General features: G+C 43.0%; 1 protein-coding gene across 2 annotated transcripts in view; it reads left to right on the forward strand.

Annotated features, from left to right (window-relative positions):
- NDE1 (nudE neurodevelopment protein 1) overlaps window positions 1-24837 on the forward strand; it is a 122163-nt gene extending 97326 nt beyond the window's left edge. For both annotated transcript variants that reach the window (XM_077448923.1, XM_077448924.1), the window contains exon 9: window positions 20623-24837. In XM_077448923.1, the coding sequence (XP_077305049.1) occupies window positions 20623-20716 (94 nt within the window). In that variant the 3' untranslated portion in view covers window positions 20717-24837. The remainder of the gene's footprint in view (window positions 1-20622) is intronic.
- The last annotated feature ends 633 nt before the right edge of the window (window positions 24838-25470 follow it).

Raw genomic sequence — 25470 nt, forward strand, 5'->3', positions numbered from 1 at the left:
CTGATAATCTCACACCAGCTAATGCTGAAGCTCTGTTTGGACATACAGATGAGGAATCCAGTTTTGAAGGATTTTAACTCTTGTGTTTTAGCTTGGTTGCTGAATGAGCTAAGGTTTTTGTACTTTTAAAGTTATTGTTGATACCATATTGTTTTATTGACCCTCTTTACACTTTTATATTTTTTTACAGAGATAGTTTACTGTTTTTCTTTGAAATAAATATTCAAAAACATTATTGGTATCTATTTTTATTTTTGAAATTTACCGGTAGCTGCTGCATTTCCCACCCTAGGCTTATACTCGAGTCAATAACTTTTTCCAGTTTTTTGTGGTAAAAGTAGGTGCCTCGGCTTATATTCGGGTCGGCCTATACTCGAGTATATACGGTAATTATGAATGTCTCCTTTTAAGAATGTTGTCATGCCTATGTGTCACCACTGGGGGCTTTATTGAGCACTCACTGCCTCATGCTGGAAACGGAGCTGTATGACTGTCTGACTTTTTGTCGATGTCGCAGTTTTAAAGGAGAAAAATCAGGTAGAATGCTATCAGTAATAGCCAAATCCCAAGAAGATAGTAAAATTTATTTCTGCTTTACGTACAGTGGAGGGAGATATTATGACCAGAAGGAAATAATGCGATTCTTTTTTCATTTTTATAGTAATTTATATCAAAATAAAGTTAATTGTTCCGAGACAAGACTTAGAGAATTTTTAGAACCTTTAAAACTCCCCTCTTTATGAAAACGATAAACAAGAACTGGGAGCTCCTCTAACATTGGAGAAGTTGATTAAGGCAGTGGAAGAAAGTCCAAATGATAAAGCCCCGGGTATTGACGGGTTACCTTCAGTAACCTTCAAGTATATAAGCAATATGGTGAGGTTTTGCTTCCAGAATTATTGAAGGTCCTTAACCAGGCTTTGGAATCATTCAGGCTTCCTGTATCTGAGGGATGCTTGTATAGTATTACCAAAGCCGGGAAAGGACCCTTTGGCTCCGGAATCCTACCACCCGAAATCATTGTTGAACTCGACTCTAAGATTCTAGCCAGGGTCCTGGCTAAAAGACTAAGACATATGCAGGGATTGATTCATTGTGACCAATGTGGCTTTATCCCAACAAGGTCTACAGCTATTAATATAAGGAGGCTTTATTTGAATATGCAAATACCAACTGATAATATTGGGACAAGAGCAATTTTGTCTCTCGACACTGCGTAAGCTTTAGACAGTGTCAAGTGGACATATCTGTGGGAGGTGTTTGGTTTGTTTGGCCTGGGGGGGGACAAGTTTATAAGGTGGATCAGGATGCTGTATGCCACTCCGAGGGCATGTATGCAAATAAATGGCACGGTTTTAGAATTTTTCCCACTATACAGAGCAACAAGACAGGGGTGTCCCCTGTCTCCTTTACTATTCGCATTGGCCCTTGAACCACTGGCCGAGGCCGTCTCCTTGTATGCTGATGATGCATTACTGTTTCTTGGGGATACAGAAGGTTCTTTAAGCTCCTTAATGTCACTAATGAAAAAATTTGGATCGTTTTCTGGATACATTAATTGGGATAAATCCGTACTACTTCCCTTAGACAATCCTAGTTTGCCCAGGTTGAGAGGCCCCCCCCAAGTTAAAATAGTGTCCTCTAAATACTTGGGAATAATGATAAACTCTAGAATAGAAAACGATTTAATGGATAACCTGTCACCTATTCATAACAAATTCCAACTTAAGAGCATGGTGTGGACCAAATTGCAATTACCGGTGGTAGGCCGTGCAAATGTCATTAAAAATGATCTGGACCCCTCAATTTATTTATATATATATATATATATATATATATATATATATATATATATATATATATATATATATACCGTATAAGCCGAGATTTTCAGCCTCTTTTTTGAGGCTGAAAGTGCCCCCCTCGGCTTATACTCGAGTCATCGCTGTCTGCCCGCTCGATCAGCGTGTCGAGCAGACAGACAGCGGCCATTCTATGATTCAAAAGCCGCGCCTCCGGCTCCGCCTTCGCCTGTGATAGGCGGAACACTGAATTTCCCAGCAGCCTGTGTTCCGCCTATCACGGGCATCTTCTCATCCTCGTACTACGGACGAGGATGATACGACGTCCGTGATAGGCGGAACACAGGCTGCTGGGAAATTCAGTGTTCCGCCTATCACAGGCGAAGGAGGAGGCGCGGCTTTTGAATTTTACAATGGCCGCCGACGAAGAGGGCACGGGACGGAGGCAAGGCAAGGCAAGGCACGGGACGGGACGAAGGCAAGGCACGACACGGGACGGAGGCTCGGGACAAAGGCTCGGGACACAGGTAGGCTGGACACACACACACACACACACACACACACACACGGATGGAGACACACACACAGGGATGGATGGATGGAGACACACACACACACAGGGATGGATGGATGGATGGAGACACACACACACACAGGGATGGATGGATGGATGGGGAGACACACACACAGGGATGGATGGATGGATGGAGACACACACACACACACAGGGATGGATGGATGGATGGAGACACACACACACACACAGGGATGGATGGATGGATGGACACACACACACACAGGGATGGATGGACGGACACACAGGGATGGACGGACACACACACAGGGATGGACAGGCATGTCTCACCCTCGGCTTATACACGAGTCAATAAGTTTGCCAGTTTTTTTGGGGGTAAATTGGGGGCCTCGGCTTATATTCGGGTCGGCCTATACTCGAGTATATACGGTATATATATATCTCATAATTCACTGATATGGATAACTTTAAAATGGTTCAAAAAACAGAATCAATATTTTGTAGACTATTATGGAAAGGAAAAACCCAGAGAAACAAGTTATAGATTCTTCAGAGGTCAAGGGATTGGGGTGGATTAGCGGTACCACAGCCAAGACTCTATTTCATAGCCTCCCAGCTTCAGCATTTTGCAGGCTGGGGAGAAAGGACTTGAAGACCCCATACAGGTTTTATGTTAAATAATAGTTTTCGATATAATCTTGTTGCTCAGTTGGAATAAGGAGCCCTGGGTAACACCTGTAGGGGGTCTAACAATGACACTTATGAATAGTCTGCAAGGAAATGAGGAGTATAATGAAATTTGAAGGAGTTTTGAAATACTCCCCGCTTTGTGGGAATAAGCAATACAAAGAATTTATATAAATTGGAGGGATTCTAAAGCTGGCTCTCTAAGGGGCTCCAATGTATAGAACCGATGTTTACACATAATGTTCTGTGCTCCTTTCAGGACCTGCAAGAATCCTTTCAACTGCCTTCTAGTCACTTCTATAAATATTTACAATTACGGCATGCGATTCAAACTCCGTTTAGAAGGGAAAAGAAAGTGATAAAACCTTACACCACTTATAACATTAGCAAGGGGGAGGAAAAAAGGGCTTGATCTCGTCTTTATATGGTCAACTGAGACTATATCAGGATAACGTTGTCAGCCCAGGTAGAACAGGCTGGGAGAGAGACATAGGGGACATCTCAGATGAAAACTGGCACATTATCTTGAGAAGGGTACCCCTAGTATCATTATCACCGGCTCAATGCCTGATGCAACTATTTATAATATATAGGGTATACAGAACACCAGTTAAATTATTTAAGTGGGGCAGACGCGATTCGCCGGAGTGTCCTAGATGTCAAAAGTCTCCAGCTGATTTAATGCACATGATGTGGAATTGTCCAAAATTGGTGAGAGGTGGTTAATACAATCAATGCTACATATAATGCATATATCGACAAGACCCCTATGACATGTCTACTGGGATATTTTGACTAGGAAGGCTTCTTTCCCAGGGAGGTGATATTAGTTACTAGACTATTGTTTATTGCACGGAAGTTAATTGCTCTAAGGCAGATATCTTCGAATGCACCTTTACTTTAGGATTGGCGTCTTCAGGTAAATGAAAACATCTTGAAAGAACAACAAATTGATTGCAATAGGGGAGAATCCAATACCTGGATTAAAATATGGAAACGATGGATATCGGATCCACGGTTAGCTCCACTCTCACTAGTAATGGGGGAGTCTGTATTGCGTGGTTAGTATCGTTTTTTTTTTTTTTTTCTGAGTGGGACAGTAAACGTGGTATTCAAAGGAAAACGGGGTAGAGAGTTATACCAGAGGGCAGGAAAAAAAACAAAATAAATTGTAACGATAAAACATGTGGGTAGAAACAATTTTCTCCTTTGTCAGCTTGTGGTAAATGAATCACTATGGAAACTACGCTGTGAATTTGTCGCCCGGTGAGTGTTGTGTTTTTTTTTTTTTTTTTTTTTGTGTGTATGTCTGTGTGTATATGTTTGTAAATACTTGTGTCTAAAAGATGGTTAGGAAGTATATATGATAGTGGCAAGTAAGAAAAAGAGAAAAATATAAAAAGATGTTTTGCACGAATCAATCGAAATAAATGGGAAAATGAGGATAGGACGTACTAGCGGTATAATGAAACAAAATTGTAAAATTATATACTGATGCTGTAACTTGGTCTGTTATAACTTAATCTGCTATATTGAAATATGTCAAAGAAATAAACAATAAAAAAACGATCCCTTTTAGGAAAAAAAAGGAAACCGCTGTGTCGGGAGCCGTTCACTTACTACTCTTCCAGCCAAAGCAGCAGAGCCTCCGGTAGGCCTAAGGAGGGATTTGTCTCCCTGCATGTTGCCCCCTATGCTGGGATTCCCTCTCTCGTGGGGGCAAAAGTGCCCAAATCCATTTAAAAAAAAAAAAAAAAAAAAAAACACAGCGGCTGCTCGGCAGATTTTATACCCCCCCCCCCCATGCTTGCTCTAGGTTTGAGGGTACCTGTAGTCCGCCGCTTATGTGGGAAAACCCATCTTTTTGAAAATGGGGGTGAAGCCGTAGAAAATGCGGGGGGCAGGGCTGAAGGCATCTATATTCTCCGACGCCAGGTGCACATGGAGGCAAGCTTTTAAAAGCACACTGTGCTGCTGGCTGTGGGGGGCACACAAGAGCAAAGAGGTGTTATTTTTCAGGTTTGGTGACACAGGCATTTTTTTTCTTTTGACACATTGTTACTGCTTCAGGCTGGGCATTAATAGCAGCAATATTTTCCTGAACTATAACCCTGGCAGTGTATGCATTCCTTCTGGTAGTGCCTCTGCTTTGTGCATCAGGCTATGAGTGGAAGGGGGACAAGGAACTCCTCAAAGGGATCGATTGTTGCAAAACAACCTAAATCCATGTCTAAGAAAATGCCGTCGTCAGTGATGCGGTCGGTAAGAGTGAGCCGTCGGGGGAGACTGGTGTTGCAGCAGCGCTGGACAGTTCAACCCCTACATATATCGCACAGTAGGTTTCTACCATTTCAAGTTTGGAACACAAGATTGATGCTATGATCACTTTCCATAGTGGATCCAAGTGTAGCAGACCCTTATCTTGAGGAACAAGGGGCGGGGGATCAGGAAATTCTCCCCAAAGATCAGAATGACGCTGTTATCTCCTTCTGAGGATCGTAATATAGAGGGTGTAGTCACAATACAGTTTATTGGTACACTCACTAAGTTGGTTCGCTCAACCTTTGCGCAGTCTATTGATGAGCCCACCTCTGGTTTGGGATCACTAAAGCCTCCCCCATCTGGGGATGCTTTTCCTATCCATTCATGGCTAAAAAAAAGCTGATTTTATTCTGAATGGGAACACCTGGAGAAGTAATTTATTTTATTTATTTTTCCTCCAAGTTTTCTACACTTTATCTTATGGCGTAGGAATTCTATAAGAAATCGATGCTGCAATCTCCTTGGTAAATATCTCTTGTCCGGTAGACAATGCACAAATGTTAAAGGAATTTCTTTTTAAGAACATTTCTCTGGCAAGTTCAGTAGTGCGGCTGGCTCTTGCAGCAATTGGAGTGTCTCATTCCATAAAGGACCAGTGTGTATTCCTGATCAGCAGGCTCAGCAATGGGCTGGCATATCAGATGCAATATGTTTTTTACGGTGGATGCTATGAAGGATTCTATTATTCAAGCCTCATGGATTATGCTAGGATTGGTACATATAAGCAGAGTCCTATGGTTTAAAAGTTGGTCAGCCGAAGCTGTAAGAAGCTCTTGGCTAGTTTCCCATTTCAATGGGTATTTGGAGACCATTTAGATAAATATATCCAAAGGATTTCTAATGGGAAATCTAATGGGAAGTAAAAAAAAGTTTTTAAGCATTTCTCCTTTAAAAGTGCATCTTCTCCAGTGCCAGGGGCATATGCTCCTTTGAGCTCAAGAGGAAGACCTTAGGGGCAGAAAGAAGACTTGGGGCAGACAGCCTGCAAAACAAAATACTAAAGCCTCCTTATGAAGGGGTGCCCCCACTCGCTCGGGTGCGGGGTGAAGGCTTCTGCAATTTTCAAAGATCTGGCAGGAACAATGTCAGGACAGATGGGTGGCTTTCTCAATTTCTTTAGGTTACAAACTAGAGTTCCGAGAATTCCCATCTCCTCTTTTTCTAAGAACAAGCGTTCCCAAAGATCCAGGCAAAAGGAAGTTGTTCTAGCTCTGGATCATCTCTTATCCCAGAAGGTGATAGCAGAGGTTCCCACAGAGTTCAGGGTCTTATTCAATCCTTTTCACAGTTCCAAAACCGAACAGGGAGTAAGACCCATTCTAGATCTCAAAGATCTGAATCGGCACTTAAATATCCAGTCCTTTCGCATGGAGTCAATCCAATCGCTTGTCTCCATTTTGCAAGGAGGGTCATTTTTGGCATCAATTGATATCGAGGATGCATATCTCCATGTGCCGATATTTCCCACTCATCAGAAATTTCTACGCTTTGAGGTAGAAAATTGTAATTTTCAGTTTGTGGCTCTGCCGTTTGGGCTAGCCACCGCACCACATGTGTTCACAAAGATCCTGGTGGCACCTCCTTTAGCCAGGTTAAGGGATCATAGTATAACTTTCCTAGCCTATTTAGACTATCTGCTTTTAGTGGTTTAGTGACACAGTGGTGTAGTGGCTAGCACTCTCACCTAGCAGTAAGAAGGGTCGCTGGTTTGAATCCCAACCACAACACTATCTGCCTGGAGTTTGCATGTTCTCCCTGTGCCTCTGTGGGTTTCCTCCGGGTACTCCGGTTTCCTCCCACAAACCAAAGACATGCAGGTAGGTTAATTGGCATCTGTCCAAAATTGTCCCTAGTATATGAATGGGGACCTTGGATTGTGGGTAGGGACCAATGTGAGTGTGTAAAGTACAGGGATAGGGACAATTGTAGACACTCAGGTTGAACTGGATGGACTGGTGTCTTTATTCAACCTTACTAACTAGAAGAACTATAAGTAGATCAATCAGTCACTGGTCTTAACCAAAGTTTAATCTCAGCTGTAAACTACCTGGAATTCCTAGGCTGGATTCTCAACCTAGAAAAATCCTCCTTAAAACCATCAAGGAGATTACAGTACTTGGGGCTGATCATAGATGCCGTTCAAAAGAAGGTATTCTTACACCAGACAAGAGTCGGCTCCATAAAGAAACTGATTCAACTTGTCAAAATAAAAAAATCCTTCCATTCAGCTGTGCATGAAATTGATAGGAAAGATGGTGGCCTCTTTCGAGGCCATCCCTTATGTGCAGTTTCATTACTTTTCAAGACTGCTACAAAACACTGTTCTGTTGGCCTCGAACAAGAAAGTTCAGTTTGTGGACATTCCAATGCACTTATCCCCCGAGGAGCCTCAATCGGTGGTTGATATCCAGCAACCTCCAAAAGGGGAAATCCTTTCTACCAGAAGTGGTCCAAGTCAGAAAGGACCTTGCCCATAAACATTCTAGAAATTCTGGCAGTACGTCTGGCCCTAGAGTCCTGGACGCTCAGACTACAGAATTATCCTGTCGGGATTCAATCCGACAATACCACGGCTGTGGCCTACATCAATCACCAAGGGGCCACGAGTAGTCGTGCAGCCCTAAGAGGTGAATCATGTTCTAGCTTGGGCAGAAAGCATCATATATAGGATCATATACTGTACTTTGTCTAATCATTGTTTGAACTATCGGTAGATCATAGCAGTGGTACACTATTTCGGGGCAGGTCCAGCAGTAATGTGTTAGGGATTATCCGCCAGTTCTGTGCCCTAAGTAGCATAACTCAGGATTAGTCTAGTATATTTGCCCCTTATTCTGGATTCAAAAAACATTTAGCAGCATCATTTTGGTGTCTGTTCCCAGCTTCAGGGAGGTAACCTGGCTAAGGGTGTCGGCTATCTCTGTCAATGGTCTGAGAGGCGGGGACATGACCATGTCATATGAAAGAATGAGGCGGAACAAATCTAGGCCAGGCCACCAGGTTGTGAGGATTCATAATTGTTAACCGCTTAAGAGTGTAGTAGGCTCTGTGGAGGAACTTGACCTGCATAAATTGGTCTCTGGCCGAGATCATGTTGGTGACAAAGGAAGATACACGTCTCCCATTCCTCCTCTGACAGGTCTGGGATGTCTGATCTCCACTTTTACCAGGGTTTTTTCAAGTTTCTTAAATGGAGCAATAGACAAGTGGAAATATAGGGAGGAGAGGGGTTTATCTGTGATCTTAGCAGTAAGTAGTTCCTCCAGGGTCTATCCGTATGAGCTGCACTGAGAACTGTTTCCTATACGCATGGCGAAGCTGCTAGTATTGAAACGGCATCCACCCCAGCAATGAGTAGGCACTTTTGAGATCAGAAAAGGTTCTCTGCCCTCCCCCCCCCCCCCCCCCCCCCGTAACTGTTACAATTTGCCTATACTCTTCTTTGCCCAGATCTAGGGGTCTGGAACTGTATTCATGTGTGATAGGTTGGGATTTCCCCAGAGGGATGTGGGGAGAGAACGTCTCAGGGGAGCCAAAGCGTGTCCTGGCTTTATTCCATATATTAATGGTTGTGCACATCAGCTCCATGATGCCAGGTTGAGACCTCGACCCCCTGAATACCACGCTGCTGAGCGAGGAATATGAGCCCATTATAGCTGCCTCCAAGGTCACTGCCAGGTTGTCCCGTGGCTGTCACCATCTGACTGTCACCAGGAAGGATGCCCAGAAGTAGATCTGAAAATCTGGTAGGGACAGGCCTCCCTGGGTGATGGCCAGCTGTAGGGGCCTTCCGTTCCAAAAAAAGGAAGACATACTTATATTTTTGTCGACAAACAAGCCTGGGGGGGTCAGAGGGGCATTTCAAAAAAGGTATAGTATTTTGGGGAGATAGATCATCTTAATTAGGTTTACCATACCCACTGATGATAGTGGGAGGGTCCTCCAGGCTACACATTTCTGTGAGAAGGTTTCTAGTAATGGTTGAAGATTTAGCTCGTAGTATGAGGATAACTGAGTCCCAATCCTTACTCCTAGGTATCTGAATTCAGATGTCCAGTTTTGGAGGGTACCTGTTGGTGGGTGATAACCTGGCGCATTTGGTAAAAAAGGGATTGATTTCCCCCAGTTAATTTTGATACCCGAAAATTAGACGACTGCATCTATTTGGAGCGCTGGCGGGAGTCAGGAGATGTCTTGAAGAAAGTGGGTATAATCGGCGTATAAGTATATTTTATCTGTTATTACACAGACTTTGATTCCCTTTACTGAGGGGGGCGGATCTAATGCAAGCTGCCATGGGTTCCATGGCTAGTGCATATAATCCAGGGGATAGTAGGCAGCCCTGTCTGGTGCCCCTGGACAGGGGAAATGACAAGGATAGTGTATTTGTATACGGGTTGTGGTATAGCATTTGGACCCAGCTGATAAAACGAGGGCCAAACCCGAATTTGCGAAATACCGCCCAAAGGTAGCACCTCTCAACCAAAAGCCTTTTCGGCATCTAGAGAGGCGACTACCTCCGCGCCGTCCCCGTCCACCCTGGAGAGATGTGTAAGGAGGCGTTGGATGTTTGTCGGTCCTTCTGCCCAGCATAAAACCGGACTGATCTGCATGACCAATGCCATGATCAGTGTTCTGTCGACAAGGCAACACCTTGGCGTCCACATTGAGGGAGATTGGGCGGTACGAGGAACACTGTTCAGGGGGTTTTCCGGTTTTAAGGATGACCACTAGAAAAGGAGACTGAAAGTGACTGAAAACACTGATAACAGATATTAATACAATATTTTGACTACACAAGTTTCTTTATATGTATATTTATATTGACCACTATAACTGCCTCAGCCATTTCGGGGGTAGTAAATCCCCTTCCATGGCTTTTTGCAGCACTAATTTCAACAATGGCAATATTTTCTCTGTAAATTTTTTTAAGAATTCAGCAGGTATTCCATCCAGGCCTGTCGTTTTTGCCATTTTGTAAGTAGGCTACTGCCCTCTGTAATTCCTCCAGTCGGATAGTACCATATAAAGCTTTTCTAAATGTGCATGTCGGGCAGGGGAGCTCCACGCTGTTGAGGTATGTCATCAGCTCTTCATCTGTGCATCCCATTCGGGAACCATATAGGTCTCGATAGAACGATGCAAATCTTTTATTGAGGGATCTGTCAGTCGTGCCATCCGTATCACAGATGTTCGAGATGGTCACTAGGGAGGAGCTTTCCCTCGCCAGCCATGCCAGCATACTACCAGTCTTTTCCCCATGTTCAAAGATTCTTTGGGATTAATGTAGGAGTTTAGTTTTGGTGGCATATGTTGGTAGCAAGAGAACATCCCTCAACGCTGCATGGAAGTTTGAGTATGCCCTTGGAGTCCCCGACTCGAAGTATTCCTCCTCCAGTGCCGCCACCCTTTTCTCAGCTTTTTGGGTCTCCTCCCTCAGATCCTTCCAGATCTTGCGTATCTGCAACTGCAAGCTACCCCTAGCCTTGAATGCGTTGCAAGACTTGATCAGAGACACCGGCTGATCAAATTCCTGCCAATACTGCATCGCCAGAACCTGCACAATCTCCAGACTTTCCACCAGTGTACTGGACACTGCTCAGCTTCAAAGCAAGTGGGGCACAATCGGATATGCCACGGGCGAGACTGGTGATATCCCTGACCCTGAGTAGGACAGACACCCCCCCCCGCATAGGCCAGGTCTATGCGTGAAAATGTTGTCTGAGGCTGAGTGCCATGTATAAGACATCAGTGAGATTAGATGCTTCCGCCCAGGTGAGCACCTCTAAAGATGAGCCCGCTCCGGGTGAGAATCTGTCCATCCCAAGGATCCGGGGCCAGGTTAAAATCTCCCCAGCATCCCCACATTATCTGTAGCATAGGTGGCAATTTAAAAAATAAGCTGGTTAGGTAAATTTATGGAGGCCGGGGGGCAGGTACAGTCCCACCACCACTAACCTCTATCTGTCTACCATGGCGTAGAGTATAACAAATCGACCCTCCTGATCTAGTTCCAGCGCCGGCAGCCTAAACGGTAGGGATTTATGAACAAGAATGCTGACCCCTCTAGAGTAATTGGTGTACGTGGAGTGGTACTGATGTCCCACCCAGGGCTGTCTAAAGCTCAAAAGCTTACTGCCGGTCTAGTGGGTTTCTTGTAGTAATATACATATTTGGGGGTGATGGGTTTTGAGAAACTGAAACACTAATGACCTCCAGAGGCATTCAAGCCCCTGGTGTTCCTGGAGAGAATAGTACAGTCAGCCATAATCATCTAATGGTACATTTTTAAGATGTGGGCCTCTACCCAAAGTTAGATGCAAGGTCTGGACCACTGTGTGGGTCAGGACGTGGCACCTCAAATGTCCAGTGACATTGATGTTTACATTGCTTTTGAAAAAAAAATAAAAGAACCAAACATAGCAGAACATACCCAACCAACTCCCCCAGCCCCAACTTTGGTGAGGCTCAAGATCCCAACTTGGAACCAGGGCGAACACGCCTGTTACAGGGGAACGGGTGCCAAACGGCATCCGCAGTTCAGCAGTTAGATGTTACATCTGGTCTCTTACTGGAGACTGGATCAGAAAGAAGCGGGTGCAAGCTCCCAGCAGCCAGGGGTACAGTCTTAAATGTTAACGATGCAGAGTTAATCAGATTTCAGCCATTGCCAAGGGGGAAAAAAAAAACAGGGTGGTAATAAAAAGGGGGGTGGGGGGAGTGCATGTGGCAGGAGTCAACCTTCATACATTGTCCCCCTACAAGATGCCTCAATCGGCCACAACAGAAGGGGCTGAGGGAAATAATCTCCCAGGATTCCTTTCTTCCACAAGGATGGGCATGCTGTGGCACTCAATGGATGATCTGGGCCAAGTGGCCCTATTCGGGCTAATGTATAAGAGAAGAACGTCCCTAAGGCCACCTGTGGCTATGGCAGTTATGAGCTGAATTCTGAATTCCCTAACATAGGGATAGTAGTAGTTAAGTAAATGCTGTCACATTTGGGGGTGGGGTGCGTCAGGGCCTGGGCCCAGGCCCAGGGTAGGGGAAGGAGGGGAGAGGCAGGATGCAGACCAGGAACCATCTTTCCAGCAGTAAAGCTTCAATGGGTATTCCAAGGCTCAGCTTCCCAGCCCTCCAGGCTCAGAGGTGGGAAACCGCTACGTGTGGAGGGTCTCAGAACCCAGTATGAAGACCCAGGCCAATGTGTGGGGGGGAAAAAAGCAGATGACAGCAGCCCATTCGATCGAGCAATCAAGTAAGTTGCTTATCTGGGCGGAATTGTCGATCCATCCGAAGCCCTCTGGGGAAGTGAAGAACCGAACAGACTCCATGTTCCATCCTCGGTCTGGCCGAGAAGAGCATGCTGTATTTAATATGGTAGGATCGGAGCTTCACTCTTACAGCATCAAAGGATTTCCGCTGCTTCTGGGTTTCCAGCGAATCATCTGGGAAGATCAGGAGCTTTGCGTTTTCTGGTGGTGGGTATGTGATGAGCCCCTTCCACAGGAAGAAATGGAGAAAAACGAGCTGAAGGGAGTAGCTGTCACAATAAGTGTTCAGCAAAAGCCATGGGGTTCATTTCATCTGCCCCCTCAGAGTCCCAGAATATGCAAATTTATTTTGTTGCGATTTTTCTGCATCTTCTGCATGGGATTCAAGCATCTTTACCTTGGCCTTAAGTGCGTGAATGTAGGCCCCATGATCACGTACTGTATCCTCCGCCTGGGAGACTCTCTGCCACGAAAGGTATCAAAGTCCTTCCTAATAAATTCCACATAGGCTTGAATATGGTCCACCTTACCAGTCAGGGCGGTTAGGGCCTGTAGAACTGCCTTAAATTCGGCCACTGTAGCAGGCAGTTTGTCAGGGTCTTCAGCCTGGTTCTCCATCCGGGCAGGAGTCCTAGGTGAGGCTGTGGCTGTGGCCCTGTCTACATTGTCAGGCCTCACTGCCTTTCTGGGATTGGGGCTGGCTCTTCCTCTTTTGCATACCCCAGGGAGGGTATCGGGTGCGGAAAGGGGGAGGGAGAACTTGTCAAATTTACCTTTCCAGACGGGCTCCGCGCCGACCCTGTGAGGCCGCAGGCAGGATTTCTCAGGCGAGTCCGCAGCTTTGGCCTAGTCTGCAAGGCCCAATACCGTCGCCTTTTCTCAGGGTCTCGGCAGCTGATTTCCCCCCCCCCCCCTCGGCACTCTGGGGTGGCCCCCCTGTCAGGAGAGATGTGTAGGGATCTTAAAGGGCCTACACCCTGATTTTATGCCCGATTTTGGGGAGCTCGGATAGACATGTCTGCTCCCATTACCTGTAAAATCCTTTTCTTTGAAGTTCATCAGGGGACACAGAGGTCCCTTCCTCCTTCGGTATACGTGTATATATTGCTTGTCTACAAAACTGAGGTACTCCCAGAAATGGGAGGGGTTATGTAGGCAGTGCACTTCTCGTCTTAGGATGTGCCTATAACCCACATAGTAACTACTATGGCTCTGTGTCACCTGATGTACTTCAAAGAAGTATTTTTTACAAGTAAGCTGTTTTTAAAAATCCTGTTTTGCATCCACAATCAGTGGAGTGAGCTCAGAGCTACTGCAGGGAAGAGTGCCTTTGAGGTGTTTTTGAAAGAGCGCACCTTCATACGATGAAGGTAAACTATAACAGCCAGCAATTCTGCAGAAATGGGGAGAGCCCGGCCCCAGTGGTTAGCAGATGAAAGCAGCCCCCTGTGTATACTTCCTGTGTGGTATAACCATACTGAGAACTGACAAGACAATTTAGAAGCATGCACGCACAAGTGCAAGAGGTAAAGGACTAAAAATAAGTGAAACAAAAGTATTGAATGCAAAAGAAGAAATTCCAAACTGGCAAGCAATCCTACAAAAGCTTAATCTCCTAATTGGAAAATAAAATAAAGACTTGGGTGGCAAGGATGGAGAATGTGCTAAATCTTAGAATCAAAAATTACAAAAGTCCCAGGTTCCACAGAAGGGAAAGGGGGATACAGACCCCAAACGATCTAATCCTCAACAATAATCGATGCATAATTGTTTAACGTGTGCGATAGGGGGTCAAAGCTAGCACAATCTAAGCAAGTTGATTGGGTAACCTATAGGGACACAAACTGGGATGAGTCGATATATGGGATTCACTTGCGTAAGGAAAAGGTCTACAACTGGGGGAAAAAAAAATAAAGAAATATTTTTAATATGTTTAGTTTGTGTAGGTTCACAAGATATCAGTGAATCCAACAAAGATGTCCTATATGGAAATGTAAAAAAATTCGTAAGAATCAGTTCAGTGTTGCACTCAAATCTGTCTGCTTAAATATCACAATATTGTGACCTAGTCCACAGAAATGAACCTTTAAAGAGGCACTCAAGTTTCCCCCAGAAAAATTAGGTTAGCAGCTACAAATACTGTAGCTTCAACAAACACTTCTCCTGCTCTCCAAGGTGGCCCCACAGTGGTGTTACTCTAGGCTCTTGTCCTGGCAAATCCAGATAAATGCCACCTGGCTGCCCTCATAAGACTGGGGGTATCTAGATGCACTGAAATCAAGAAATAGAGGGTGCGCTGGCCTAGTGCATTAGCCAAAATTTTACTTTATTAAATAAAAGCATAATATTCACAAACATGTGTTTTGACTACAGCATATCAAATATTAGCTTTACGTCCATGGTATCACAAAACAGATGACGCGTCTCACAGGAAGACTGGCTGATGCATGCGGCATCTCCTCTTCCTCAGAGCCAACTGAGTTGTGTCTTGACAAAAGGTTGATACCATAGACGTAAAGCTGCCTACATGATTAACAAGACACAATTCCATATAGTTCAACCATAAAAATATCAAACCATCCCATATACCCAATCCTATACCCACAGTTGATTCAGAGGAAGGTGAGAAACCCTCAGCAAAGCATGATCCAATTTTCTACAGCAGGGGAAAAAATTTCCTGACCCCCAAGAGGTAGTGGAATTTTCCCTGGATCAACTTTACCTATAAATGTTAGTACCCAGTTATATTGTGTGCATTTAGGAAAGAATCCACACCTTTCTTAAAGCACTCTACTGAGCTGGTCAGAACCACCTCTGCAGGGAGTCTATTCCACATTTTCACAGCTCTTACTGTGAAGAAACCTTTCTGTATTTGGAGATGAAATCTCTTTTCCTCTAGACTTAAATAAGGCCCTCCTTGTCGCTTGTGTTGACCGTAAAGTGAATAACGTAACACCAAGTTCACTATATGGACCCCTTTATACATTTGTACATATTGATCATATCCTCCCTTAATCTCCTTCTCAAGACAGAATAAATTCAGTTCCTCTTTCCTCATAGCTGAGCTCCTCCATGCCTCTTATCAGTTTGGTTGCCCTTTGCGCTTTCTCCAGTTCCCCGATATCCTTTTAGAGAACTGGTGCCCAAAACTGAACTGCATATTTCAGATGAGGCCTTACTAATTTGTGCAGGGGCAAAATTTATATTGCCCTCTGGAGTTCATACCTCTCAATACAAGAGCGGACTTTGCTCGCTTTGGAAATCGCAGCTTGGCAATGTATGCCATTATTGAGCTTATGAGCTACCAAAACCCCCCGATCCTATTCCACTATGGATTACCCCAGTTGAACTCTCCCTAGTATGTAAGATGCATGCATATTCTTAGCCCCCAAGTGCAAAACTTTACATTTATCAACATTAATCCTCGACTGCCACAGTGTCGCCCAATTAGTGCATTGAGGTCCACTCGTAAATTGGAGACATCCTGTATGGATGTTATTCCGCTGCATACATCTACCAACTTACCGCAACGGCTGAAATTTTCACTATCCCCAATTACTGTAGACACCGCAAAAAACATCATTAATAAACTGCCAGTACCTCATCTATTGACATCATCCCCACAAAACTACTGAAAGAATGCTCCGACATCGTGGCTCCAACCATAACCCACCTCATAAACTGATCATTCCATGAAGGGATTGTTCCCAGCATCCTCAAACAAGGCATTGTCAAACCTACTCAAGAAACCAAACCTGGACCCTCAGGATCCAAACAACCGTAGGCCAATTACGAGCCTCAACACCATTTCGAAGATCATGGAGAAAGCTGTAGTACATCGGCTACAACTTCACCTGGATACTCAAACTCCTGGACCCGCTGCAATCCGGCTTCCGCCCGGGTCATGGAACAGAAACGGCTCTCCTCAAGATTTGGGATGACGCCCTCGAAGCAGCAGATGGAGAGCCGTGTCTCCTCGTACTGCTAGACCTAAGTGCAGCGTTTTGATACAGTAGATCACAATGCTCTACTCGTCCACCTCACAGAAGTAGCCGGAGTCCAAGACATAGATCTCCAATGGTTTGCGTCCTTCCTAGGAAATCTGTCAGACAGTGAAACTAGGAAAATTCCTCTCCGAAACTCGGGCAGTCACCTGCGGAGTCCCTCAAGGCTCCCCTTTTGTCACCCGTTCTCTTCAACATTTACATTCGCCCACTCCTTCAAATCAGATGCTCAGATCTCTGCTTCCACTCTTACGCTGACGACACGCAACTTTATTTCCGGATCAATGGAAAAAAAGTTCACCAACAACAACTTGAAAACTGCCTCAAATCAATAGAGGACTGGATAACCACTAACTCCCTCCAGCTGAATGAATCAGACAGAGCTTCTTATCTTACACCCAAATCGTAAGCCCGCAACCAAAACCTCCTGGTCTCCACCAACTGTCTTTGGGCAGACTATCTCCCCAAAGACCAAAGCGAAGAGTCTCGGTTATTTTAGATGCACAAATGTCAATGGATGCGCAAATAGGATCTGTAGTCAGTGGATCTCACCATCTGCTGCGCATGCTCCGCAGACTCATCCCTTTTATTCCAAAGAATGAAGAAAAAGCAGTGGTAGTTGGAACAATCCATTAATTCACGACTGGACTACGCAAATTCGCTTTACATAGGATTACCACAATATCAACCTTGCGCGATTACAACTGATCCAAAACACGGCGGCAAGGCTGATAACAGGAAAAAAACCGTGGGAATCCATCTCTCCTTCGCTGAGGAGCTTACATTGGCTAACCGTAAAAAATCGGATCACGTTCAAGACCCTTTGCCTCACCCACAAATGCGTGCATAGAGAAGCTCCGCAATACCTAATGGAGAAAATAAATCATTACTCACCAAACCGCAGTCTTCGATCAGCCAACAAAAACCTCCTCCTCGTGCCCAAAGCCCCGTATAAATCCAAGGGGGATCGGAGATTCGCTGTCCAAGGGCCTCAGCTATGGAATGCTCTACCAATCAAAATCCGCCTGGAAGAAAATCACCTGGCTTTTAGGAAAAAACTGAAGACCTTCCTCTTTTAGCAGATCAAAGCTCGCCACAGCGCCTAGAGGCGATTCAGTTCGCATTGTGCGCTATACAAGTATTTCTTTCATTCATTCATTCATTCATTCATTCATATCTTCATCTGTGTCTTCATCTATCTCCAAAGACTAAAATGGTACTTTTTTAATCCTGGACCCTATATCCTTTATCATTTATAAAGATAAAATGTAAGGGTCCCAACACTGAACCTTGGGGTACACCACTGATGGCCTTGGACCATTTGAATATTTGATTTTCTGTATTCAAGTGCATGTTTGTTAGTGTTTTATTTTTGTTTTTTATTTAACAAAGGAAAATTGAGGCTAATGCACTAGGCCAGTGCGCTCTGTTTATTTCTTTATTTCAGTACAAGTACCGAACCTGCTGACTTTTAACAAAGGAATACTTGCCTGTCCAGGGATCCAGCAATGTCCTCACCCGAGCTGTTTCTTTAACCACTTACTGACTTGCGGCAGCAATGTGGTTTGTTCCCGCGAATCACCTTATGGGTACATCATATTGATTGATACATTTTGATTGATCCTACGTAGGGACAACGATAGGTCTCCTCCAGTCAGTTCTATCCCCTCAGTTAGAACACAGCACTGATCGCTGTATAAATGCCAATAGTCCCAAAAGTGTCCGATCTGTCGGCAATGTCACAGTACTGCTAAAATGGCAGATTACCGCCATTACTAGTAAAAATGGTAATAAAATGCCCTTAAATCTTTCCCATAGTTTGTAGGCGCTATAACATTTGCGCAAACCAATAAATATACCCTTATTGCTAGGGGTGCAACGGATTAATAAACTCATGGATCGGATCATTTTTCGAATCGTCAAAAAAAAAAACTTTTTACACTCACCGGAGTTTTATGTTTCAGTTATTTTAACACAAACCAAGCTTATATTCTTAAATACAGTATTTATAAATCCGACAATGTTTAAACCTGCGGACCTTACATGTTTGCTAATGTGACAGAACACCTCTGATTTTCACATTTAAGTCCTTATGGACTTCAACTTGGTTGTACAGATGCCAGCTACCACTGTGTTTATATACTGAACCCATAATTACTGAATTAGATACTGTAACCCTGTATGGCTGGCATGGCGTTCCACATCTGGAAAAACTGGCGTGCGTTCCACACCTCCATAGGCAACGGCCAATTAGAGGATAAGTGTGCAGGTGCAGAAAAGCACTGAGCAATCCAAGCTGCACATGCTAATAGTCACCAAAGATAGAGATTTGCAGTCCAGGGTCCAAAAGCAACCCCCTACACCTGCAATACACCTCCTTACCCTTTTTGTATTTTATTTTCTGCACCTATAATTTTCCCACAAATTGTGGCAGAAGCTCATAAAAATTTAAGACAACAGGGCATAAGGGTTATTCCATATTTGGACGACCTCCTATTCAGATTCAGTGAAGAGCCTGACAAACTGCAGACAAACCTCAATTACTTGCAAGAGCTTGCCCGAATAGTGAACTTCAAAAAAAAAAAAAAAAAAATCTCAATCCTAAGCCAAAGGGTACTTGGACTATGTGATGGATGCCAATGAAGCAAAAATCTATGGAACAAAAGACGGAAATGATTAGAGGTAGTAACACTTTTTTGGCAATTGCAGACTCAATGACTATCAGATGGGGCATGACATGATTTGACAGGCATCTGCTCCCCTCCCCCCTGAAAGGTGCCCGGGGGGGTGTGGGAATCATTTCAGTGGAAGTTCCATTTCTGGGTGGAACCCCGCTTCAAAGATGGTACCCTTAAGTGGCCTTGTTATCATCCATGGAAGTAAGTGAAATACAGATGCTATCCATGATGGAACCCTACTGTTCAATTCAGCTAGATTAAATAATTCTCTTTCCAGGACTGGATTTCTTGTCTAAGTCTTCAAGTTTTCACAACCTATTATTCCCCCCCCCCCCCCCCCCCCCCCCTCCAGCTTCAGTAGACAGCCGGAAAAGGGAGACCTATTCCAAAGTGGACGTCAGGAAAATACTTATAGCGTACCTTTTTTTTTAAAAGAACCAAGGACTGGCGAAAATCTACTACTGTTCTGCACTCAAGGAACAAGGGGAAACCAGCTTTGAGTACAAAAGCTAGATGGATCATGCTGGCTGTACAGTTGGCCTATCAAGCTCGCAACCTTGGGATCAAAGCTCACTCTACTAAGGCCTGGGTTTTCCCAGTTGCAGAAAGAGCTGGAGCAGATCTGCAGAGCAGCAACACGGTCGAGCTTCAAAACCTCCCTTAGGCATTACCGCATCGACCGCTTGTTCAGTCAGGATCAGACATTTGGTCGCAAAGTGTTGCAGGCCTTGTCGCCCCCCCCCATCTTCCCAGTAAGTATTGCTTGCTACGTCCCCTCAGGTTCTGCCCTGGAAGACGATTAGAAAAAGTTAACAGGTACCATACTCTGTTTTCTGAGAAGTCTTCCACGGAAGTACTTGTTGCCACCCCAATTGTCAGTCATACCTGTATGCCTCAGTATTAGTAAAGTAACAGACCGAATCCTCATCTAGCATTTAGGTTACCTGGAGTTCCAACTTTTTAGGATGGTGGACAGTTTCCTGTTTTAAAGGTGGGAGGAGCCTATCTCTCAGATGCTGTCCTGGAAGACTTCTCAGAAAGTTACCTGGTACCTAAATGTTTTCCATATCTAGCTATTTAGTCCATTTTTTGAATTGCCTACATTGCAAATATTCAAAGGTGAACAAGAATTCACTTGTTTTTCTATACAGTACAAATTATATGACCTGTTCCCAGATTGTGTTTTTGTGTATTTTACTTTTCAAAAATGAAAAAGTGGAAGGAAAGGTAAATGTGAACTATATGTATGCTAAATGTCACGTGATGCTTTTGTCATAATATTTTGCAATTTTTTTTTAATGTTGTGTTCTTTCTTTACAGGCTAGCCAAAAGACTGGATTTTGTGGGATCGGTGTCACAGAACATTCCTCTGCAAGGGATGCACTCTCCTCAAGGTGTAGTCAAGATACTGTAGAAAATAGAGCCGTGAACATTACGCGTCCTATTGGAAAACCACTAAAATCAAAGAAGTTACACTTCATGTACATTTTCATAATGGATTACTCAAATAACCACTCATTTCAAGAAGCCTTCATTGTGGAGTTAATGTTTTGAAATCCTTTCGTCCTACTAAATTGGTGTTTTTTTAAAAATGGGTGTAATACGACTCCAACAGAGGATTGAAGTATATGTGCACATGGCAAATGGGAATCTTTTGGTTTAACACCTGAGTTGAAAGATGACTCTAATCTGTGGAATCTAGTCCAAATTTGATCTTTTGGTGCTCTGCTTGACATGCTAGTAAAAGCTGATTTCTTATTGATTACTAAAAGTTACTGCTCTTTCACTTTTGTCTTTCTGTAAACTGTCCCAAATTAGTTTGAATACCTTAGCTTCCCAATCTGTTCCTCAGTTTAGCCTTAGAGGGTCCTGTTTTTTCAAAGCTTTGTTATAGGAACACCGGTTTATTAATCAATAGCACTTATGCAATCATGCAGGGATAGTGAGCTCTGAAAAGGAAACGTTAGCATGTCGTGGTACTCCTTTAGGTTTCCTCATTGTTAAAGAGCAAGTTTATTTTTTTACAGATGCACAGTGGTCCTACTGCCCAACTGGCACTACTTACAACCAAGCAAGGCACAATGAAGGTTTCCAGAAAGCAAATCTGTATCACTGCTGGGTACACTGAGGGGGATGTTTGGGAACTGCAACATTGTATAGCTGTCCTATAAATTGTTTATCCACAAAGAAAAATTTAAGTTCTGCCGGTAAGCATACTTGTACATAAGATCAATTTCTTTTATTGGCAGCCAGTGTTTTATAGACAGCACACACTACTGCTTTTAACACTGCATTGGAAATATATATATATATATATATATTAATAATTGTGTATATTTATAAACGAAGGCAGCTAATTATAGGTGCTATTGTGGTCTGCTTGCACATAATGTAGAGCAGTGTTTATCAACCCTGTCCTCAAGTACCCCCAACCGTTCATGTTTTCGGCATTTCTGTTAAATAAAATGCCTGTCCAAAAAACCAAGCCATTTGACTGATTTAAAGCACCTGAGCAAGATCAAGGGAAATCTGCAAACATGGCCTGTTAGGGATACTTGAGGACAGTGTTGAGAACCACTGATATAGAGGATCAGCCATATTTAGTCAGTTTCATGCTGCACCAAATATATATGGGGTAAAGCACCAAGGATGTTTGTAGCCACTCAAGGTCTGAGTGCTCAACTTAAATTATGAAGATGGTCACTTCCACAAATTAAAACATTTTGTGCTGTACATTATAAAGTGGAAATTTTTAGGCTAAGTAATATTATATTTATATATTTATTGGAGAATAGACATGCATTGTCTCATCTGTATTAAAACTATTTACCTGGCTGTCTGCCCTTCTACAATAAGCCACACGGCTCACTGTATATATTCGGCAATGCTGAATCTGACTGAACTCCCGCATGTGTGTGGCAGTGACATCATCCCCACTCGGCTCGATGAGACCTCATTGCTGGAGCTAAGTTGAGTAGTATTCCACTTTTTAAACTTTGTTTTTGTTTTTTGTTTTGTTTTTTTATGAGAAGTGAGGGATTTTCATTTTTTGCTACAGTATATTGAGCTCTGCTGAACACAACTGCATTAAGCTGACAAGGCTAATTTAAACAGTGGACAGGTTTGAGTGGAATCTTACTAAGCTAGTGGTGGCCATACACATAATGATCTGATCGAATGATTTTTCAACCAATCGGACAGTATGGCTGACTCTGTATGGCCATCATTACACATAGCTATTTTTTTTTTCTTGGATCTCTAGGAATGTGTGTATATAGAAAGGTCTAGAATGTTCCAGACTGTTCTTAGATCGCTATCATATTCCATCATAACAGTCTGCAAGTTTCAGTTTTATTGGTGGTTGTGGGCAAAGCACACATTTCCTAATTCAGCATCTTTATAAATGTAAGTAATGTGACAGCTTACCATCCCATCCTATATATATTTTTTTTTGATTTGTTTACCTTCCTGGAGTGTCTGTGGGGTATTCTTCTTTTTATTTTTATTTTTTTAATATATAGCCAAGGCCCAATTTTTACAAGTTTTTTTTTTTTTTTTTTTTTTTTTTAAAGCTTTGATAATGTTAAGGGGTATACAGTATATTTGTTGTCCTGTGTGGCTGTTTAGCTGTCTTTAAAACGGCTAAGCGTGCCGTTGCTACCTCAGTTTAAATGTAAAAATGTGGTTTTGATAAAAATAGCAGGCTTCACATTCTCTTGATGTAAATCACCAAGATACATTGTTTGTAAGCACGTCTGTATTCCTATTTATTTACGTATTCACATTAAAGTGTCCTTTTTATGGCTAGGATACTTCATTAGGGAATTCTTCCATGGGAGCTGAGTGGGACTCTTCAAAATGGCCACAAGGGTGCAAACACAGGAAACCAAACACCAGGATCTCATAAGTAGGGTCTGAAAAGGATATAACAATCTCTATCTAGTATCCTTCAATCTCCATTTTGGGTTCACTTTAATAATGGCATATCACGGCTTTAGAAAATAATGTAAAAGTAACCAGTTGCAGTTTTATCTAAAGTGTGTGGACACCTTTTTTTATTTAACAGATGGATAGTGCTTTTATTGCAGTCCTTTGAACCTACGACTAGGTTGTTGGTAGGAACAGTGTAAACACACAGGCTGCCATTGCTGATTTTACTATTGAAAAACTACAGTAAAACCTTGGATTCTGAGCATAATTTGTCCTGGAAACATCCTTGTTATCCAAAGCACTCGTATATCAAAGTAAATTTCCCCATAAAAACAATGTAAACTCAGATGATTCGTTCCTCAACCATTTATTCAGAAGTCCTGTCTATAGTCCATATAAAAAGATTGACAATGTGACTTGAAGGCAACTTCAGGGAATGCCTGGGTTATCTTCCTTTAGCCTAGGTTCACATTGACGCGTGTTTGAAATTGTGAGAGTTCAGTTGAACTCGCACAATGTCAACCCAGCAATGCAGTCTGACTTCGGGAGGCAATTTGACACCCACCTGTGTGGTTTCCTCCAAAGAGGTCTATACAAATTGCCTCCTGAAGTCACCAAAAGTAGTACAGAAACTACTTTTGGAAATCAGAGTGGCGTCGCACCAATTCGGATGGTGCCATTGTTGGCAATTGATGCATAACAAAATTGGCAGCTATGTGAACCAAGGCTTAATGTTTGATGCAAATCACATCAATTAAGAGAAAAAGCTATTTTTACAGGTATTTTATTTCAGCTTGAAAAAGCTTGTGCTTTTGTGCTCTTTTGCATGTTTTTATTGAATTGCTTTTTGAGCATATGCCTCGCCCCCCCCCACACACACAAACTCAATCTGTGTGGGCACAGGTCGAATTGAAGTAGCACAGGAAACTTTTCTAAAGTCGTAGTGACTTCAGTAGTGCTTATTAAGACGGCTCTCATTGACTAAATTTGGACACGACTCTACTCCTACTACAAGACCTCGCTTGTTTATCAAGTTAAAATTTATTTTAAAAAATTAGCTTGTCTTGTAAAACACTAGATGAGGTTACATGCAAGCCAAGGTTTTACTGTAGTTTATTTTCAGTCATGCTAATTTAATCACTTCACTTCATTGCTGACCTGTAACAGGCATATGTAGCAAGTGACGTCAGAACTCCTGGCCTGCCCACTTGTTCTGAGTCGCATAAAAATGACTGAAGCCTTTAGATTATGACAAGGAGTAACAAGCATTTTCAGCAATGAAAGCCACTATCTGTCACACAGTTTTTTTTTTTTTTTTTTTTTTTTTTAAGTTGTGTTACTAAATGCAAATGATGAAAAGTTATGTAAAATGATTGATTTTGTTTGGATTGGCAACAGAAAATTAAAGTGTTTCTTCAGGTAATCCTACCTCTTGTAGTATTTTAATGCCACATTGTTTGTTTTTGGTACCAGATGTAATTAAACTATGATGATGCTTTATAATTCCAGTACAATGTACTATAATTTGTGGAGGTTGTAGTTCTAATTTTTTAAAACATTCTGTGTGGATTTTTAAATAAATGTTACTTTGATTTATATCACAAATTATTTATTTTATTTATGTAACACAAGGATCTTGACATGCATTAGCCTGCATTGCATTAGTGCAGTCGATTAAATCAATGGGCTTCTAATGTATCAAAGCATCTAAAATCGAGGGCATGTGCCAATTTTTGAAACAACTCTAGTATGTTACCTCTATACACCTGAGGTGCTATTCAAAATGTGGCAACACATGTAATTTTGTGATAATGTGTGCTTGCTTAAAATCACAGCAACCTTTTCAAACCATCAGCAATAGCGTACAAAATTTGCAACAAGGATAGCATTGACCCCCATACAGTATTAAACTAGGTCCCAATTCGATCACCACAAGAACTGAGTTGGAAGTTGAATCTGTAATACACTGCCCGAAAGATGCACAGCTCTTTGCAGCAACCAGGAAGAATAAAGTCGCATACACACGATCGGACAATCCACCCATGTGGGCTCCGGCTGACTTTTTATTCCCAAAAGTCCAGCGGACTTCGAAGTTTTGACTCCCTATTGTCCGCCGGACTCGACAATCCGCTTGTCTGTGTGCTAGTCCACCGGACTTTTGAAATGAATGGACTTGCCCACACGCAGAGAAAAGTCTGTTCATTTTGTACGTGGTTCCGGGTAGACGGGGCTAGCGAA

Source organism: Lithobates pipiens, unplaced genomic scaffold (genome assembly GCF_037356315.1).
Source record: "Lithobates pipiens isolate NorthernLeopardFrog02 unplaced genomic scaffold, aLitPip1_a1.2 Scaffold_22, whole genome shotgun sequence".
Lineage (NCBI taxonomy): Eukaryota > Metazoa > Chordata > Amphibia > Anura > Ranidae > Lithobates > Lithobates pipiens.